The sequence below is a fragment of the Acomys minous genome (genome assembly GCF_964271855.1).
Source record: "Acomys minous genome assembly, chromosome: 1".
Taxonomy (NCBI): Eukaryota; Metazoa; Chordata; class Mammalia; order Rodentia; family Muridae; genus Acomys; species Acomys minous.
In genome coordinates this window covers 126,469,532-126,488,852 of record NC_140483.1, presented here as the reverse complement: position 1 = coordinate 126,488,852, position 19,321 = coordinate 126,469,532, and the positions used below count along the sequence as shown (strand labels likewise).

At 36.5% G+C, this 19,321-nt stretch overlaps 1 protein-coding gene across 1 annotated transcript in view; it reads right to left on the bottom strand.

Moving 5' to 3' along the window:
- Positions 1–19,321, bottom strand: part of MMP16 (matrix metallopeptidase 16) — a 252,269-nt gene that overhangs the window by 51,022 nt on the left and 181,926 nt on the right. The window contains exon 6 of the mRNA XM_084793541.1: positions 18,676–18,887. Within this exon, the coding sequence (XP_084649667.1) occupies positions 18,676–18,887 (212 nt within the window). The remainder of the gene's footprint in view (positions 1–18,675; positions 18,888–19,321) is intronic.

Here is a 19,321-nt window from a genome sequence, read left to right as displayed (position 1 = left end):
GCCACTGCAGACTTTTCCCCAAGTGACTCACATTAATATGAGGTGTTATGACACGTATTTAGTATAAAGTATGTCTGTCTTGGTCTGAAACCAAAGCTGGGCATGTTACTGGCAATAACAGAAAGGATTCATTATTTCCTATGTAATATAACCAGATATCAAGGGTATTTGGGTGAAGCACCATGGAATATTTTTATGTGTGATACTTATATTCATTTCTTCTTACCACAACACATGTGATCTCTGAAATAACAGCATTAGAGTAGCATGTTCTACACATTACAACAGACTTTTTTAAAATAATAAATAAGTGCTAAATCATGACAGATCCACTGGCAAATATTGTTACTGAAGTAAATGATTGAAAGTATTTTTGTTTTGATAATTGGTAGACGAATTCATAAAATAGTTAACTGGTATCACCTGAATTTATTGACATCAGTTATAAGAGTGAAAACAGTAACTAAGGCTTCTGTTAACTCCTCAATATTCCTTAAGAGTCAAGATGACTTTCAAATGTGTTTACTGACTAGAATTACAAAACTTGAGGTAAGAAAAATGCTGTATTTTTTCCCTTCTTGCTAATATTAGTTTATATGAAACACAGCTAAGACTGTCTATTTTTGCAGTTCATAAAATAGCCTACATAATATTTCCGGTCCTGTAATCTGCAGCTCTCAGAGAAATAAGAGGTAGATATTGATGATCAGCACATCTCAAAAGCATCATGGCTTTGTTTCCTCCAGCGAACACTTAACAAACATAATTTCAAACAGACAGGTCAGCAGTAGGGAAGTCTGTCCACTGTTTTTCTCAGTCTCTTGAAAGTCCGTTATAATCCCTGGTACTGCAGTGGCTGTTAATCCATTTTACTTCCTTGCTAAACTAAACCCCTCTGGATGCCAAGATGAAAAAGGCCTTTAAGGGAATGTTGACTGCCCCAGAGTTTGCTTGTCAAAGGATTTCAGTTTTCTTCCTTTGGCCTTTCTAACCACTTTTAAAGGCTTACTTTTCCTTCCTTGTAGTTCTAATATTATGAGTGCATACAGCTTGTAACTGTAATTCAGGGTGGCCTTTGTGGTAATGAAGTTAAAGACAGAGTTGATTAAGTATAAAAATGAAAGGGTGACCTCCCCCTCTGACAGTGAACTAATATTTCACCACGGGAGTCTCAGTGGTGTGAAGAAAAAGAAGGTTGCAATTTGTTAACAATCATTTAAAATACTCTATTAATTTTGAATTGAAAATATACTGAAAAAAATCAAGTTCACTGTTATTATGGCCACAGATAAACTGAAATGTACAGAGAGATTTCTTAAAATATCTAGTCCCCACTGCCTATATATATATATCAAAGAGGCAAGGCTGGAGTCGCTAGGAGAATTGAATTCTCAGTTTTTATTCTGGAGTCAGACTCTGGGCTTCTATGATGAGGTCACCTGCTTCCATTCTCAAGCTCTAACAGCCCATACATCAGCTAAGGAAAGTATATTTAAATGCTTCTTTCATTGCATGTATATAGTTACTATGAACATGGACATGGTATAGTTAGGCTGTTGCCTGCTCCTGTGGTTCATAGTACAACTTGTTGAGGAAGTCATGTCTGAGATGGAGACTTTATGTGAGATTAATGCATTCCAAGAGAATGGGCTGATCCTTACAAGGGCGGGTTCGGATTAAGTCTTCTGGCTCCATTGGCTCTCCCCTGTGCCTGCACATCTGCTTTCCTCTTGACACTTTGCAGAGGATACCCCTATCACAAACTTCACTTAAGTACCCTGCATTAAATAAACTGATTTTCTTTAAAAGTCACTGTTTCAGGTATTCTTTAAGGCTTCAAACACAGGCTGAGAGGGGAGTAGCTACAGATTTCCTAAACTGCTAAAAGGCCCAAAGAATTCACAAGTAGTTATCTGCTTAAAAATACTTGAATGATATATAACAGCGGAAAATATCTCTTGACTAATTATTGACTATTGTTTTCTAAGGTGACCCTGTCCTCCCATAAATGGCATTCTCCAAGTGCAAGCATAGCTCTGACACTTGAATCTATGCCTGATTATCTAATGATGTTATGACCACGGAAAGGTGGCCCTGAGAGTGTCTTCCTGAATACCCTCATCAGGATCCTAGCTGAGTACTCAGAAGACTTCCGGACCAGTGATTACCTAGAAGGCAGCCATTAAATAATCACTCCAAATCCATTGCCAACCCGTAGGCTGCAGGATAAGAATAGGAACTGGGGCAGAGTGTAAGCCACTAGCATGATAAAGCCAAGTAGACCTTGCTTAAACTTTAAGTATACAGCACTGTTTTGTTATTTGCACCTCTACGTAAAAAGGTGTGTTTACCTTGATTCACAGTATTCATTTAATAAAAACAACTCATTATTTATAATGGTAAAATGGAGTGAGTTTTAAAAGGCAAAGCTGTGTTTTGAGTTTGGTCCAAAGTCATTGGGCAGACAACTTCATTTGAATTTAAGTGAGGAATTTTACGATAAAAATAGATGTTTGTGTATTTGTGTTCACAAATATATTGTACACATTAATGTTTCACTACATGTCACACTTAGATATATGATACGTATATATCTACAGTACATATTTTATATATTCATGTGCTGTATTATATGTATTAATATAAGGCATATCATATACAATGATATTATTATACTAAAAATATTCATGAGTTCTTATGAACAAGTACTAATGTGCCTGACTGTCGGCTGTTTCTCCGCATCCTATGATGATATTGCAAAAGAAAATTTTCATGAACTGAATTGTCTTGCTGAAATTAAAAACAAAAAGAATTTTAATATAAAAGCTAGCTACTCTCTAGAGATTTAAGTTCGGATAATATACTTATAAATCTGTGATAACATCTCTAAACATAATTTTCTATAAACTGCTGGAAATTTTTACTTGAGCATATTATGTTATAAGACCAGTACACCTGTAGTCAAATTTTGAATTTAAATATTTACAGAAATTGCATCAGGTTTTGTTTTTAATGAACTCTAGGATGTTATTTCTGCTCCGTTGATTTTCCAGAAGTACGTTGCTATTTTAGGGGTTTTTAAAAACAAGCACAAGAAATGAACATAGACCTAAGGTTCCTGGCCATCACACAAGGGTCTGGCTATGTGACTCCTCTCAACCTGAGTGCTGTGTACAGAGTCAGGTGGTGTCAAAGACTGGCCTGGAATGCAGAGAACCAAGAGACCCTAACAGGCAACCCTCATGTGAAAGTCACTCCCTTCTAGAGAGTAGTCTAAACATGAAACTATCTGCATGCTATGATTTCTTTTTCCTTTTGATCTGTAAGTTTACTTGTCAGACTCCTCCATCAGTGGGAACTTGAGAAATATTCTAATGTTGATGGTTAAACACTGGAAGGAATCTTGCTTACTTGTATTTAGTGGAGAGAGATGTACCCCCACCCACCCAGGCCCTAAAATGTGAAGATGCTACCTCTTCAAAACTAATTTCAATAAGGGTTAGATATTTCCACGTCCAAATCTGCTTTTTCAGTAGGGTTCTCCTTCTGCTCTGCACATACACAAGATATGTTCCTTCCAGAAGAAGAATTAAATATGTGATGCAGCCTAATGTGGCCCTTCTGGTGATCTGTAATGGAAAGCCAATCTTTTAGTAATTTCCTGATAATTGGTTTATAAATACTTAATCATAAAACACTGTTATTTCTATATAAACAAAATTATTTGATTGAAAAATATCTTTCCATTAAATAAGAATACAAACGATGTTCCTTAGTTAAGTTTGACAAAACAAAAAACAAACAAAAAAACCCCAAAACCAACAACAACAACAAAGCAAAATAAAACCAAAAATCTTCTTCCTCCCTTTGTTCCTCTTCTCTTATTCTTTTCCTCCTTCTCCCCACTTCCTCTTTCCCTTCCCTTTCCACTCTTCTTCCTACTTGTTTAATAAGTATGAATAAGATATACTTATGTTGCTCATTCTAGATTCATGATCAATATTCTTTTGTCTCAGCCTGCCTAGTAGCTGGCACTACAGACATGAACACACACACACACACACACACACACACACACAACTTTCATGTATACAGATGCATACTTTTGCACATGTCTTCTCCTCCATAGTACCACAGTTCAGCTACCAACACATAGAGGCATTCATGCCTCTCTGGCATTCATAAGCACATACCATCAAATGCACATATCAATATACACAGACATGCACAGACAAATACATATACATAATTAAAAATAAAATAAATATAAAACTTAATAATGGAGTCCAGTAACAAATTCTCCAATTCCTCCAGCCTACAACCAAGAAGCAATAAGTAAATCTGGAAGTCTCCTTGAGGGTTCAATGCTGTTCAGACTCCAAGAGGCAGCATTTGTATTATGTTATATTAGCATATATGAATGACATTAAGGTATTCAAACTATGTTTTCAAATGTATATTTGGAGCTGACACTGAGCTGAAAATATTGGAAAACTGGATTATAAATACTATTTAGGATTAACCAAACAATGGAAGTATATATTTATCTAGGCTCCCAATCCTGCCATTAACAACTGAAAGGAGCTAGAGACTTGCTAGAAAGTTAGAAGCCAGAGTTCCTCAGATCACTGTCACTTCTGACACCAGTGCAGAGTTTGAGGGTTTCAGAAAACGTTCTCAGGCTTGATAATATCCTAGGATGGTGCAAAGAAGGCACTGAACTCGGCTGCATGCAAGCTTTATTAAAAAAAATACATATTTTTAAAAGGAAGAGAAGTAACATTTCAACCAAGGAACCTGCTCATATCCTTATTGACTGGGTTTCAGAAACACACAGGAAAATAACTTTGGGTCTTGTTGAGGTAGGCTACGTCTTTCTACTTAGCACATATATTCGGCTTTCAGATGCACTGGTAAGTGCTTGCTTTCCCACGGAGCTGAAAGCACTTTAGAAGTAATAGCTCTGAGAGGAAGTTTGCTGTAACCAACCTCTGGGGAATCACAGGCTGATTCTTCATCATACAGCTGTTCAGAATGCAAACATGCCTGCTTGTACTATAGCATAATCTCTTTACATAAGCAAAGCAGGACTCAAGACTGATCGAGTGAATAGCTGTACAGATGTGACAAGGGGCTGTGTTTCATATGCTTCTCTACATAGTACTTATCACACTATGCACTTACACTAGAGAAACAAGCCATACCACATCTCCTATATACACGCCAGAAGGGAGAACTTCCCTTAAAAGTGACTTAGGAAACTGTTTTTCCCAACAATCTTCATGGTGTCCACCCTATGTGTTAGTTTAGGTCCTTCTACCTGATCCTTTGCCAATGTATCCAATAGGAAAACGGAAGTGATGTTATAAAATATTTACCTAATCAATATATACATTCATGGTAATCCCTATTAAAGTAAATTACACTCACCATAGAACTAGAAAAAAAAATCCTAGCATTTACATGAGGTAAGTCTATAAGTGACTTGTAACAAAGCATGCACAAATAGACGAAATTATCATGAGCAAACAGAATAAAGTAGGACACGCCACACTAAGGATGTTACAGTATATTCCAAAGTTTTGAGCATCAAAGTAGCTTGATATCAGCCTCCAAACAGATGCACATACCAATGGAACAGAAGGGAAAGTGAGAGAAAATAACAACCAGCCAGGCACAACATGCCTATGGGTGTAGTAATGGATAGATGTTGTAGGGATGACCAATGGCTTTATGATTATACTTAAGGTCTGCTGAAGGAAGGAAATGCACAGCAGGCACTGTAAAGGTGGCCAGGGACTCATGGCTGCAGAGCCCACAGATGATAAGATCCGCTGATTGGGAAGGTCTGATGCTAAAGAATGATGTGTTGACATGACAGGGTCCTTGCACTCATGGACTCGCGGCAGATGTGATTTCTTGTATAAGACCTAGGTAAGGTCAACTTAGCCAAAGCTAAGCTAGTCCCCTAGCTGAGGAACTATTGGCAAGGATGACTACTAAACAAGACAGTTTTCCTTAGGGGTATCGCTGCTTATAACTTGGTTATGGTTCAGGGGATGAGCAAACACCCATGTGTACCCATGCAGTAATAAATGGACATGCTGTGTTATTAACAAACAAACAAAAATAGGAAAAAGTTCTTAAGAACTCACATAAAAGTTTAATTGGAAATAAGAAGTAAGAGTTACATGCACTTGATCATATCTGGTATATAATATTTAGAAATCACATAGTATTCTAAAATGTGTATGATTTTTCCTCTTCTCTCTATATAAATATTTAATATATGTTTATATTACATACAATATATTAAAATAAATAGAAATGTAAGAAAATAATATTAATAGTCTATTGCACAGAAAAGTCTCAGGAATACACAAGGTGCTTCACCATTACCAGATAATAACCACACCCTTCATGTTAGCCACAAGCGATATAAAATATTTAGGAGTTACTCTAACCAAGCAAGTGAAGGACTTGTTGGAAAAAAATTTCAAAACTCTGAAGAAAGAGGTTGAAGATGCCATGAGAAGATGGAATGATCTTCCTTGCTCGTGGATTGGGAGAATTAACCAAATGCAGTTTCTTACAAAATGATGTCTGAATTTTGAGCTATATCAGTACTGTTTCCAAACATGTTAGTGGGGGCGAGAGTGAGCAGCTCTCATATTAGCTCCTTTGGGCTTCAGCTCAGGACTGTTAATGTTAACTAATGATTTGACCAGTAACTGCTATGAGCAACTAGATGTGACAAACAGGGCCCTCAGAAGTACAGTGTGTGAATATAAGAGCTCAGAGACGAAGAGAAGGGTTGACGCAAACTATAGCCACGCACAATTTCTCCAAAGATACTCCATGTCCATAGAGCTGAATGAAGATTTAGTACACTATTTTCAAATAAAATTTCAATATATAATAATATTTCCCCAGAGAAAGGAACATAGTATAATTTCATTCTACTCGAGTCCCCATGTAACAGCATGTAAAGACAATATTTCCTCATCGCATTCTAGGTTAGATTATTGTCCTGACTGTCTCCTCCCTGAATCATCTTATGGATTCAGGCTCATGAACCACAGAAAGACAAGGCCCATAAAAAAACTTCAGAGCTAGCTACAGAGATCGAGTGCCTGCCATTTTCTCCTAGGCATGCAGTTCTTAAGGCTGCTCCTCTGCCCTGTTTACACAGCCTTCTGTTGTAGGTTTTCTTCTACCCAACTGGCTAAGAATATTGCTTCACTTGCTTTCCCAGCACGTCACTTGCTCATCCCCTCACATTTGCTCCATATCTCTTTCTAATCCCATCTCCTAACTCCTGACATGTAGAATAAAGCCTGAAGCTTTCAACGTATTATGTACAATCACTTACGAAGCACTCATCCTTTATTTCTCTGTTCCAGTGCTTTTGTTTCTATACCAAGCCATACTGTCTGGTCAGTGCACCACCACATTCCGACCTCCAGGCTTAGCCGATCTACATTTTTCTAACAGGTGCAGAGGAAATAGCATTCTCAGACATTCCCTTCATGTACGTGCTTCTGTTGCACATTGCACCTTAGCTGTTGATGCATTGTCTGCTAGACGAATACTCCTTCAGGGAAAGGGCAGGAAGAAACAAGGATAAAAGGAGTAACTCTAAGTCTTTAATGCAAATTTAATAGCTAGTCAACACTTTCTTGAAAGAAAGAATAAAAACAAATTAATAAAAGTTATAATAATTATAAGCTTCAGGAGACCAAGTGAAGTTGTCACAGGCTCTCTTACAGACACTTAAGTCTGACATTGTGCTTTACACTAGGTTAGTACTAGTAACAATTAGACTAGCAGGGCCACAGTCACATCTACAGCAATAATGGCAGTTGTTGCAACTGTGTGGGAATTTGCTGTGATGTACCAGGTATGTACGTGGACATGGTTTACAGTGTATTGGTGTGTGATAAACTGACAAAGTGATATAAGACAGCCCTCGCCACATTCCATAATGTAACAGTATAGTTGGAATATAGTTCCAAGTATCTTGTTATTGTGCATTATTATAAAATGCTATATAGTAAAAAAAATAAAGTCTTATCTTGGTTGTCAAAACACCAGGAAAACTGAAGCTGATCTCATTTGAGACTAAATCCTGCTCTGTGTAGAGTCTTAATTGGAATGTTTTCCTAGTTTAACTAAATTATATTATATTATATTATATTTTAAAATGCATCATCATGGTTTTGTTAAAGTCAACTTAGTCACAGTCTAAAGGAAAAGACAATTAATACATTAATGTTGTTTGTCCTTTGATATTAGTTTTAAGACTATATCACTTTACCCTTTTTTAATCTATTACAACTTTCATAATGACTAAGCTGTTAAATTTGGGGCATATATAATTAATACATCATATGCATACTTACAACACAGATGTTTGATTATCTAAGTCTCTGATTGAACTTTCGTATTCCTGACAATCTACTTTCCTTTCTCAATAGTCTATGTATAGCCCTTCCTGTATCCATTTCCACTGACTGCCTTCCTAAGTATATGGATAACTGGGTTGTGAATCTCTATGTTGTGTTCAGAAACAGCAGTGTTAAAATATTGATGCATAACTCATTTATAATATAGAATAACCTCAATATTTGAAAATTACATTGCACTGAATTGTCTAATACTAAATTCCCCATTGATGGTCATTTGATTGTGTCCAGTATGTTGTCACTTCAAACACTATAGAAAAAACATATGGATTTAGCCATAAGTGACCATGAAGGAAATGCAGAAAGAAATTGGATGGAACTTTTTACTTAAATTTTTATTTTGGGCTATTTTTTTACATAAAAAACTCTAACTTTCATTCTTAGAAGGGCTGTATCCTTTACAGCAAATTTATACCTAGATATTTTAGGTCCTATTACCATTAGAAATATTGTCTCTTCTTAAGCAGAGTTTGAACTTAAACCACACAACAAAAGAAATGTACCCAGGACTGATTAAATGGTGCAGTGGTAAGGGTGTTTGCTGCCAACTCTGATAACCTGTGCTAGGTCTTCTGGACCTATCTAGTGTGTTCTTGGAGGATAGAACTGAGTCCACCTGTTGTTCTCTGCCCTCTACACACACATCACAGCCTACTGGAGACTCCACATGCAATACAAACACACACACACACACACACACACACACACACACACACACAAATATGCCTATACATGCACACACACACACACACACACACACACACACACACACACACACACACGTGCACATACACTAAATTCAATAAAAATGTAAAATGTAATTATATTTGATGAGTACAAAACAAAAGTAATAAGAATGAAAATAAGATACTCACTGGTAATCTCTCTGGAGTTCTAAGGGTTTGATTTGACAACGATTAACTTTCTGAGGCCTTTTGTTCTTATATAATATGTGGACTATGTATGACAATACATTTAAAACAGAGAGGAAAGGGCATAGCAGCTAACGAGTACTAAGTAACTTATTTTGTCATTATGGGGATGTACGATATTTTTATCAATAAAAGAAACTGATGAAAATCTATGCTAATCATTTGTACTACAAATACGATTTTCTTTTATTCTTTATGAATTCTGGAAATTAGCTAGTCATAAATCCCTACAATTCAGGAACTTTTTAAAGTAACGAACATTTAGCAAGTGTTGTAGAGACCACTAGTCATCCGCTCAAAAATCTAGTCCTCCTCTTTCCTGCTACGAAAGTCTGAATCTTATTTGAGAAAGCAATTTGCAAAATGTTCAAATCTTGCTTACCAGGCATCTCTATATAAGTAGCAACGTAACAGCTGTAGCCAGGGAAAGAAAGCTGAGCGTTTGTGTTTTTTCCTCTGGTATGGTTGTTGCATATTCATTTGACATTTTCTTATTCTGTATAAAAGATGGATATCTTCAGGCAAAGCACTCATTCCGACACACTGAGATCTAAAAACCATCCATCATGGTATGTAGGGGACTGATGATGGATAGAGCTTGGATGGAAAGTTTGGCAGAAAACCTACAGAGTTTAAATTATCTTGTCTACATATCAATTAAAAAATTGAAGAGTAAGGAGTCCCCTTCTCTAGTCCCATTAGTATTACAATTATTACTTGCAGAACAACGTGGGAGAGTAATTATTTTCCGATATTGTCTTTCCATGCCAACACATTGTAATTCCCCCCTTATTTAATTCCTTTTAATTTACATAATTGAAGTTTTTAATATCCTGCATAATAATCTCATTTAAGGAAAAATATGATATGCTAATTTTTAAAACTATTGTTAAGTATTGGGAATAGAAATAATGACTAAGACTGTTGAGACTCCTCCTCATGGAATTCAAAATTAGGGAATATAGAATTATAAGCAAAAATAGTATTCAGTAAATCAATGTTTATTGAATGCCACAATTATGTTAGGCATTTGAATTTTATGACTGGATTTGCTTTCTATTTCTTCAGTCTAACTGGTTATTAGGGTATTAAAAAACTACTATATTTCTAGCTATCTTTCCAAGTTTTTATGTGTGTAAATTTTTTCATTGATTTTCATGGAACATTTTAGGAAGCCACATACTTTGCTGATGATTATAGCTTTGTTCGTAATGTATTTTAAATATGTGCACATCTGACCACCTCATCACGATAAACACATTTTTTAACAAATTTGAAAGACCTGGTTGAAATATGTAAATATTTTCAAATAACTGAAAAGTAGCAGTGGTGATTATGACACAGTAAATTTACATTTAAAGTCAGCACAGAAGCAAAAAAATTTATCTTCTGCTTTACAGAAACATAATCATTGAACATTTCTTTTTAAATCACTGGGTCAAATTACCCAGCTGCAATAAATGAGGAAAGCTTACTCTAAGTTCACTGTGTCCCAGGCATGACCACAGTGACTTGGTCATGAGCATGAGATTAGCATCATGGAGAACTGTGAGGGAGTAAAAGTGCTGATATGTTGGTGGTCAGGTAAGGACAGAGTGCTCCTGGGACAAGACCCTTCTCTACCTACCAACTATGCCCAACCCTGAAAAGGATGCGATCAATTTGTGGTTCCAACAGTATATTAGTCTATTGATTACATAATAGCTGCATCTTCTTCATTCTTCTCCAATCATCTCCCAAAAGCCTAGCAATTGACACTAAGCCATGTGCCTGAAGGGGCAATTTCAGGATTAAACTGTTAATGGGCTAAAAGTGAGAGACATACAAATAGCAAGTATGAGTGGAAAACATTCAGAAGGAATGCTCTTGGAATTTTTTTCAATAACAATTATATTATTAGTAAAAATATTTAAACTAAACTGATTATATTACGTGAATGAATATAGGTGCTCTGAAGAATGAATTTGGAAGACAAACATTTTCTATGAAAAATTTTTGAATATAAACTGATAAATTATAAAATATATGTAACACATAGATCAAAGCAATTATATTTGACACTGAATTTACATGAATTTGGAATAGGAAATTTACATTGCTATAGACTGAGAGGTTTTCAATTTGAATAACAGTATTTGTTCTGAAAGCACTTTTATAACTACATAGATTATGTCCTTACGTATTGTCCTGAGTGACTGTTTTCTGGAGCAAGCAGCTGACATTTTGCAGCACTAGGCTTTACCCCCTGCAGGGCAGAGGATCTTCCAAGATGGAGCTGATGACACTTTACACTGTATCTTCCTGAGTTTCCAACTGCTCCCCAGCATGCTGGTGCATGGGTGTGTTTGTGAGTGTGTGTGTGTGTGTGTGTGTGTGTGTGTGTGTGTGTGTGTGTAGGTACATGTGTGTGTGCCTCTCTATGTGTCTGTGTACATCTGTGTGTGGTTGTGTAAGGTCCAGAGTGGGGACTCCATCTATGAGGATATAGTAAAGCCTTCATTCTTTCCGCTAGGTAAAGCTTTCCAGCTTTGACCACCTGGGAAAGGTGCCCATACCCCTGTGAGAACTCTCCTTAGCTCTGTTAGAATGAATTTGGTGGAACTTGGCTTCATCTTGTCATTTAGAACATAAGAAGAAGGGGGTAGACATTGCTTATGTCTCCCCATAAGAAGGAAAATTAGCAATACATATTTATACCAATATAAACATCTTTGAAGAAAAACTTAATCTTTAAAATATATACCCTAGTCATATATTAAATTATGTTTTACATCATTAAGGTATTTTTATTTTTTCTAAAGATAGTATTCAAATATCAACTCAGTATTCTTACATTCACTAAAATCATTGCCTGAGAAGAAATTTGGAAGCCCATTCTTACTGATGAAAATCTATGTACTTTCCCTAGCAGTCAGGAAACACAAGACATAAGAAATCATAACAGAAAACCAAAAACCATAAGTGAATATAATCTTGAATATCAGGTAATATTGACTAAAACTGCAGCATTCTCCTCAGTTCTAGTCTCCTCAATTCCTCAAAGGTTTGTTCAAGATACTTGGAACACAAAGATTTTGTGCCAGAATTATATTCTAATTAATTTCCTGGTTAGATCACCCTAACTTTAGTCTTATGAGAGTCCAGACATAATATCAATACCCCGTTAATAAGTGACACTCAGGCAGTACCAAATTTGACTCTACATAATCTAAGAAAACCTGTGCTAAACTACTACTGGAAATATTATTTGGCGTTTTGCATAACTATACTTATGTCCTCTGCCAAAAAGATTAATATGCAATTGTTTACTTACTGTGATAGTAAGAACAATGGTAACAGGTTAACTCCTTTCCCTTATACCATTAGGATTGCAGCCATTTTCTATGTAGGAGTATCTGCTACTTTATAAAGATAATTTCAGACACTGGGGATATGGTTCTATTGATAAGAATCTTGATACACAAGCCTGGGTATATAAGTTCAGATACCCGTCACCCAACTAAAATGCTGGGAGTGACATCATGTGTCTACAATCCCAGTAATGTGAAGGTAAGTTCCAAACATCCTGTGGAGAACACTGGCCAGCTCACCTGGCAAAATTAATGGTGTCTACGTTCAGTAACAGGCTCTCTCTCAAAATATAAAGTTAGGGCAAAGGAGAAAACACCTAACATTGTCCACGTGTACAGACATGCATATGCACCCATAGTCAAAAAGTGTAAGTACATACACACCACTGTGTATACATACATACATGCATACATACATACATATATACATGCACAAGCAGTAATCTTGGTGCTTGGTTTAGCAGAACATATAGTAAAATTTAAGTGTTATAAAAATTAGAATGACTTTGCTCAAGAATATCATACAGCTTCCAGTTTCATTTTAATAAGAAATAATTTCAAATATACTTTGAATTTGAATGACTGAAACAACTGTACAGTTAAGGACATTTCTATCTTGCTTATTAACAGCTAGACTTTCCTTATCTTGTCCTAGATTTATGATGGAACTTCTCAGTTGTACATACATTAGGAGAATAAGTTCTGAAGACTTTTTAAAATTTTTATTAATTTATTCAGATTACAACTAATTTGTTATGCCATCACTTGTATCCTCCCATTCCTCCCTCCCTCCCACTTTCACCCTATTCCCCTCCCCTATGTCTATGACCTGGGGGACCTCTTCCTCCACTATACAGTCATAGACTATCAAGTCTCATATTGGTAGCCTGCTTATTTTTTCCTTGAGTGCCACCAGGCCTCCCCATCAAGATGGTCAAATATGGAGCACCAGAGTTCATATCAAAGTCATTCCCTGCTCTCCACATAACTGTGGAGAATGTCCTGTCCACTGGGTAGATCAAAGTAGGGGTTCGATATTTACTATTGTATTGTACTTGGTTAGTTGCAACAGTTTGAGAAGACCCCCCTGGGCACCGATCCACTCATCATGATGTTCTTCTTGTAGGTTTCTATGATCCTTTGGGTCCTTCTATTTCCTCATTTCCTATATTTCTCTTACCTAGAGTCTCAGTAGCATGTCCTCACATCTAACCCAATCTCCTGGTAAGTGAAGACTTTTGTTGGACAACCACTTCGGAAATCTATCTGGTGCTATCTCAGAAAACTTGGAATTGGGCTTGGTCAAGACTCAGCTATTCCACTCCTTGGACTATACCCAGAAAATGCTCCACCACACAACAAAGGCATATGCTCAACCATGTTCATAGCAGCCTTATTGATAATAGCCAGAACCTGGGAATAGCCTAAATGTCCCTCAGTTATAGAATGGATAAAGAAACTGTGGTACATTTACACTATGGAATACTAATCACCTATTAAAAACAAGGAAATCCCAAAATGTGTGGACAAATGGATGGGACTACAGATGATCATAATGAGTGAGTTAACCCAGAAGCAGAGAGACTCACATGATATATACTCACTAATAATTGGGTACTAGCCCAAAAGGCATGACCCATGAAAGTTCTGAAGAATTTGACAAATATTTATTCTGCTGTGTTCTACCACTGTGCAATCCAGCAATGGTTAAGTTAGTTACAATCCTTGTTTGGAGCTAATTGTAAGTGGAATTGATTTAGCACTTTATCTAGTGTCTAAGGATTACATGATTATCCTATCTCAAAATAAACAAGGGCATTCTTCTAGAAAACAGAATAAGTCAGACTACAAATGACAACAGAGCTGATATTGTGAGCTCAATCAGGACACCTTTATGGATCAGGACACATAAAGGATAGACTTTATGTGACAATGCTTCTTATTGTACTGTTATTTTGTCTCTGTTCTTTTCGTATTTTTCTTTGATCTTCATTGCTTGCCTTGGGTGGCTTTACAATCCCCAAAGATTATAAAGCTGCAGGGTTTAACTTTCTGTAGCAAGCATGAGATGGAATATATGTACACTCAAGTGTGTGTGCGCATACACACACACAGACACACACTTCCCTAGTGAATCATGGTTTCGATATAACTCACTGTAAAGAGTAAGATGATATTGAATCCTGTGAAATCAAACTAGCAAACAAGAGGAACTATGTAGAAATGGCAACTGTTTGGGAAGGATGCTTTCTAAATAGGAAACAAATCTGACTCAAATGGTTATCTTTTGTATACAACTAGATTTTCTTTTTTAAAAACATATTTATAAAACTTAAGTATATGAATGTTCACTAAAATCTTTCAAAAAATCAAGGAGACTAAGGAGATGCTCAAAAGGGAAAATTCTTTGCAAGCAAGCCTTAGACCCTCCTGAGTTGATACCTGGGCTCCACATGGAGAAAGGTAAGAAGTGACTCTCTAAAGCTGAACTCTGCATTCCATACACAGATCAGGCCACATCAAATCCCAGTGAACAAACAAACAAATTAAATAAATTTAATGCTGTTTTCTAAAAAAAAAAAAAAAAAAGAATAAGGACGTAACATTTATTGTTTCATTGTTTCTGCTACAATATGTAATACCTTCTGCTTGCTGGAGTTGCTACACTGAGATTTCTGTTCATTAGTGTTGAACACTGGGGCATGCATATGAACTAACTGTGGCTGTGAGCTCCTCAACCATCTAGTTAAAAGAATGCGTCAGAGGGAAACGATTAGAGACAAGAAACTAATGCATTATATAAATGCACAGAACAGGCATAAAAGCAATAGAACAACTTTGGCTAGAAGAGGCAGTCAGGGTCTGAATTTCATGTAGAGAAACTGAGTTAGAAGGGCTGCATGAGAAGCCACCAGTCGTTGGAACTAAGGGAGAGGTGGGTGTTGAAGGGAAGTTAGTGAGATACGGCATCTCTAATTTGTACATAATCTGTAACAAAGAAATGTATAATAGCATGCCAAATAAGTAAGAGTAATATCAAAAATAAACATTCCTAAATTTATTTGAAAGACTAGTAAATGGAGTAAAATATGAAAAAGTGTGTACATACAGATGGAATGTTTAGAAGAGTTCAAAGGACAGATTTCCAGAGACTATCAGAGAGGAAAGTTATGTGTACAGCATTGACACTTATGTAAAGATGAAAGTCATCTAGGCTCATTAGCTGTAGTATACAGAGAGAAATTAGCAGGCCAGTTGCCATTCCCAATGCAGCACTCTGGCTCCCATGTGGACTGATAACACTCAGACACAGAACCTACGTGTGCTGTCCTCTCTGTTAGTTACTTTTTATCACTGTGATAGAGAGCTTACGGAAGCAATTTAAGGAAGAAAAACTTATATTCCCCTGTGGCTTCAGGAAATGAAGCCCACCATCATGAGATAAAATGCCACTATGGCTCTCACCATGGCAGCAGGGCATGGAGGGTCACAGGTTTGGGACTGACCGGGAAGATAGTACACGGTTGAAACCAGAAGTGAATGCCATACGTCAAGGTTCACCGCATTTGGCTAAGCTAGGTCAGAGTCCTATGGTTACCACAAACTCATCAAGCAATATCACTACCCCTGACACATTCAAACACCAGAGCCTATAGAGGACATTTCACAGGAGAACCATAACATCCTCTTACCCAACTGTTCAGCATGAAAACTAGACTTCAAGCACTAAGACATAAGAATCTAACCTGTTTCGTGTACTGTTACATTGCCAGCACCTAAAACAGTTGGATCACAATAAACATATCTTCAATATGTGTAGATATCACCCTCCACTGAGGACACCAGTCTGTTTAGACAGACAGAAATAGTGAAGAAAGAATGCAACTAGGGTCAATTTTACATTATATTATTAGATAATGTAAGCACTATGAAAGCTTTATTTTATCAAAGTATCATGTGGCAATGTGGAAATTTAGATGAGGCAAGAAAAACTTAATCCTGGTCATATAGAATAAACAAATTGCTGATTCATGCTTTTTCATTTTGTTTCAGTTTATCAGTATGGTTTAGGTACAGAGCAACTCTGTACAATGGTGAGCCATGATGGGTAACTTTGGGACTCATCAGCCAGGAGGAATGGCAGACACACACACACAAACAGATGTGTGCCTGAATGCTTAACTAAAGTAGGCTTCTTCTTTACCAACTGTTTCTAAGCTTATTAAGATACTTGAAATTAGATGGTAACATCGAGTTAAGCAGTGGAGGGCATTTATGGAATTTCTAAATATTCATGGCTGAGGATACTTTTTTAATAGAAAGCATATTTGTTTTATGCAAATTATATCACAACATATCTCCTTTTCAAGTATAGAAAATGGAATGCTTTGTTTTCTGAAAATTATACAAACTTTATATTTTTGAAAAATATCTTTTCTTGTTGTAGAGCCTGTATAAGTAGGATACTATTTCACTGTTTATTGATTCATGGTCACAAAATGTAAAAATGCATTATTCTATTTTTAATTAGATAATATTGGTTTAACGTGGCTATTTTAATATTCTAATGTCACCATGCAAATTTAGCTAAGTCAATAAAAGCAAAATTCTACTCATATACAGTAAACAAATTGGTGTATCTTGGTTTTTTTTGTTTTTGTTTTTGTTTTTTTGTTTTTGTTTTTGTTTTGTTTTGTTTTGTTTTTTGGTTTTTTGAGACAAGGTTTCTCTGTGTAGCCTTGGCTGTCCTGGATTGTCTTTGTAGACCAGGCTGGCCTTGAACTCACAGCGATCCACCTGTCTCTGCCTCCTGAGTTCTGGGATTAAAGGTTTGTGATACCGCGCCTGGCTGTATCTTGTTTTTTATTGTTTGTTTTTCATTTTCTTTTCCATTGGTCACTTTGGGTTAGCCAGGGAGCAACTGTGAACAATGGTGAATCATGACAAGTAATGTTGGGAATCATAACTGATAGCAATGACAGACACACACACAAAATGTGTGCTAGCATGCATAATTAAAGTTCACTATCTCTTTACCAACTGCAACTAAGCTTATTAAGATACTTGCAATCAAATAGAGCATTTTATAGGTATTGGGATAATATTCTAAATATGTTTACAATATAGTATTCCAGAAATTTCTTTTCATCCTAACTTTATTTTTTAATTATCATTTATAATTGTGCAAAATAAATCAACTAATATTGATATTCACATGCGTGTATATAATTTCCTTAGGTAATATTTACTACCTATTCTCTTTTCATGAACTGTTTATTGGTTTTACGGAGGGAAAAAAACTCGATCAAGCACATTTTTAAAAATACAAATGATTTTGTAGTTTGTAACTGAAAATATAAATTAAGTAGTCTGCTAAGAAAAGCAACATGTGCAATCAAGGAGAAATGATGGGCTCTAGAGATTTAACCAAGATCAATAGTGCTAAATCCCTAAAAAAAACAGAAAGGAAAACAAAACTATGACACCCTCACAACAACAACAAAAAAACAAGTCAGTAATTGTCAACTGCAATTTCAGAAACATTTTAAGTTTCCTATAGTAAGACTTCATAGCAACAGCACGCTGGGAAGCTGGCTAAGCCTGCAAGCAAATCATCGCTATTAGATCCCATTCAGGATTTAAATTCTGCTATTTTATCTCTTCGTAACACGCAGTACTTTTCAACCTCACATTTCCAGGCATTTCATCTCCCGCTGACATAAGTACGTTCCCAAAATAGAATGTCACAGCAATCTTCCGCTAGACATCTCCGCCCAGTTGTGCACGTACATTTTAGGACTTTTTTTTTTTTAAACTTCTTAAAGGTAAGAGGTCCTGGAAGGTGGAGTTAGAATGAATGAGAACTTGTTTTCAGAAACGAAGTAGACATTTTATTTACTCTTAGGAAAATAAATCCCAGCCTCCTACCTTGAAAACAAACATCTCCCGTCGAAGAATGGCTAGAGTGTTGAAGTTCCCATCACAGATGTTGGGTTTGGCTCCTGGATGGGAGGGTCGGCCAGTGGGAGGCCGAGGAGGTTTGGGCCTGTCGTTTCTCCTTGGGTCAGCCGGAGGAACAGATCGGTGAGGGGGCACTGTCGGTAGAGGTCTCGTAGGTGGTGGGATCTTGTCAGGTGGACCTTTTGAAAACATGAGGACAGTGCTTGGCTCACTTAAAACTGAAATAGTGCGGGAGCATATGCTACAGAGAACAAGCGCTTATCAGCAGAGGGCACTGACTAAGCAGGCTAAGCGGTTGTTAAGATGGCGTATTTTCTGAACCCACAAATCCCCACTCCCACCCGACCATGACCAATGTTGTCTCAGACTATCCTCCTAAGGCTGGAGTGCAGCTGCTGGTACTATGATTTCTTTGTTAATTTTTAGTGACTTCTATTTTATAGTTTCCAGTCTGCCCCTATTGAAAAGTTGCTCCAGAAACCTGCTTGGAAGTAGGATTTTCATGAAAAAAAAAAAAAAGGTAAATGAATGAGAACAAATACTGGATTCAGAACTGTGAGCTCCTTTCAAGAGAAAACTGAACTTTGACAGACGCTGCTCCATGAAAATATTC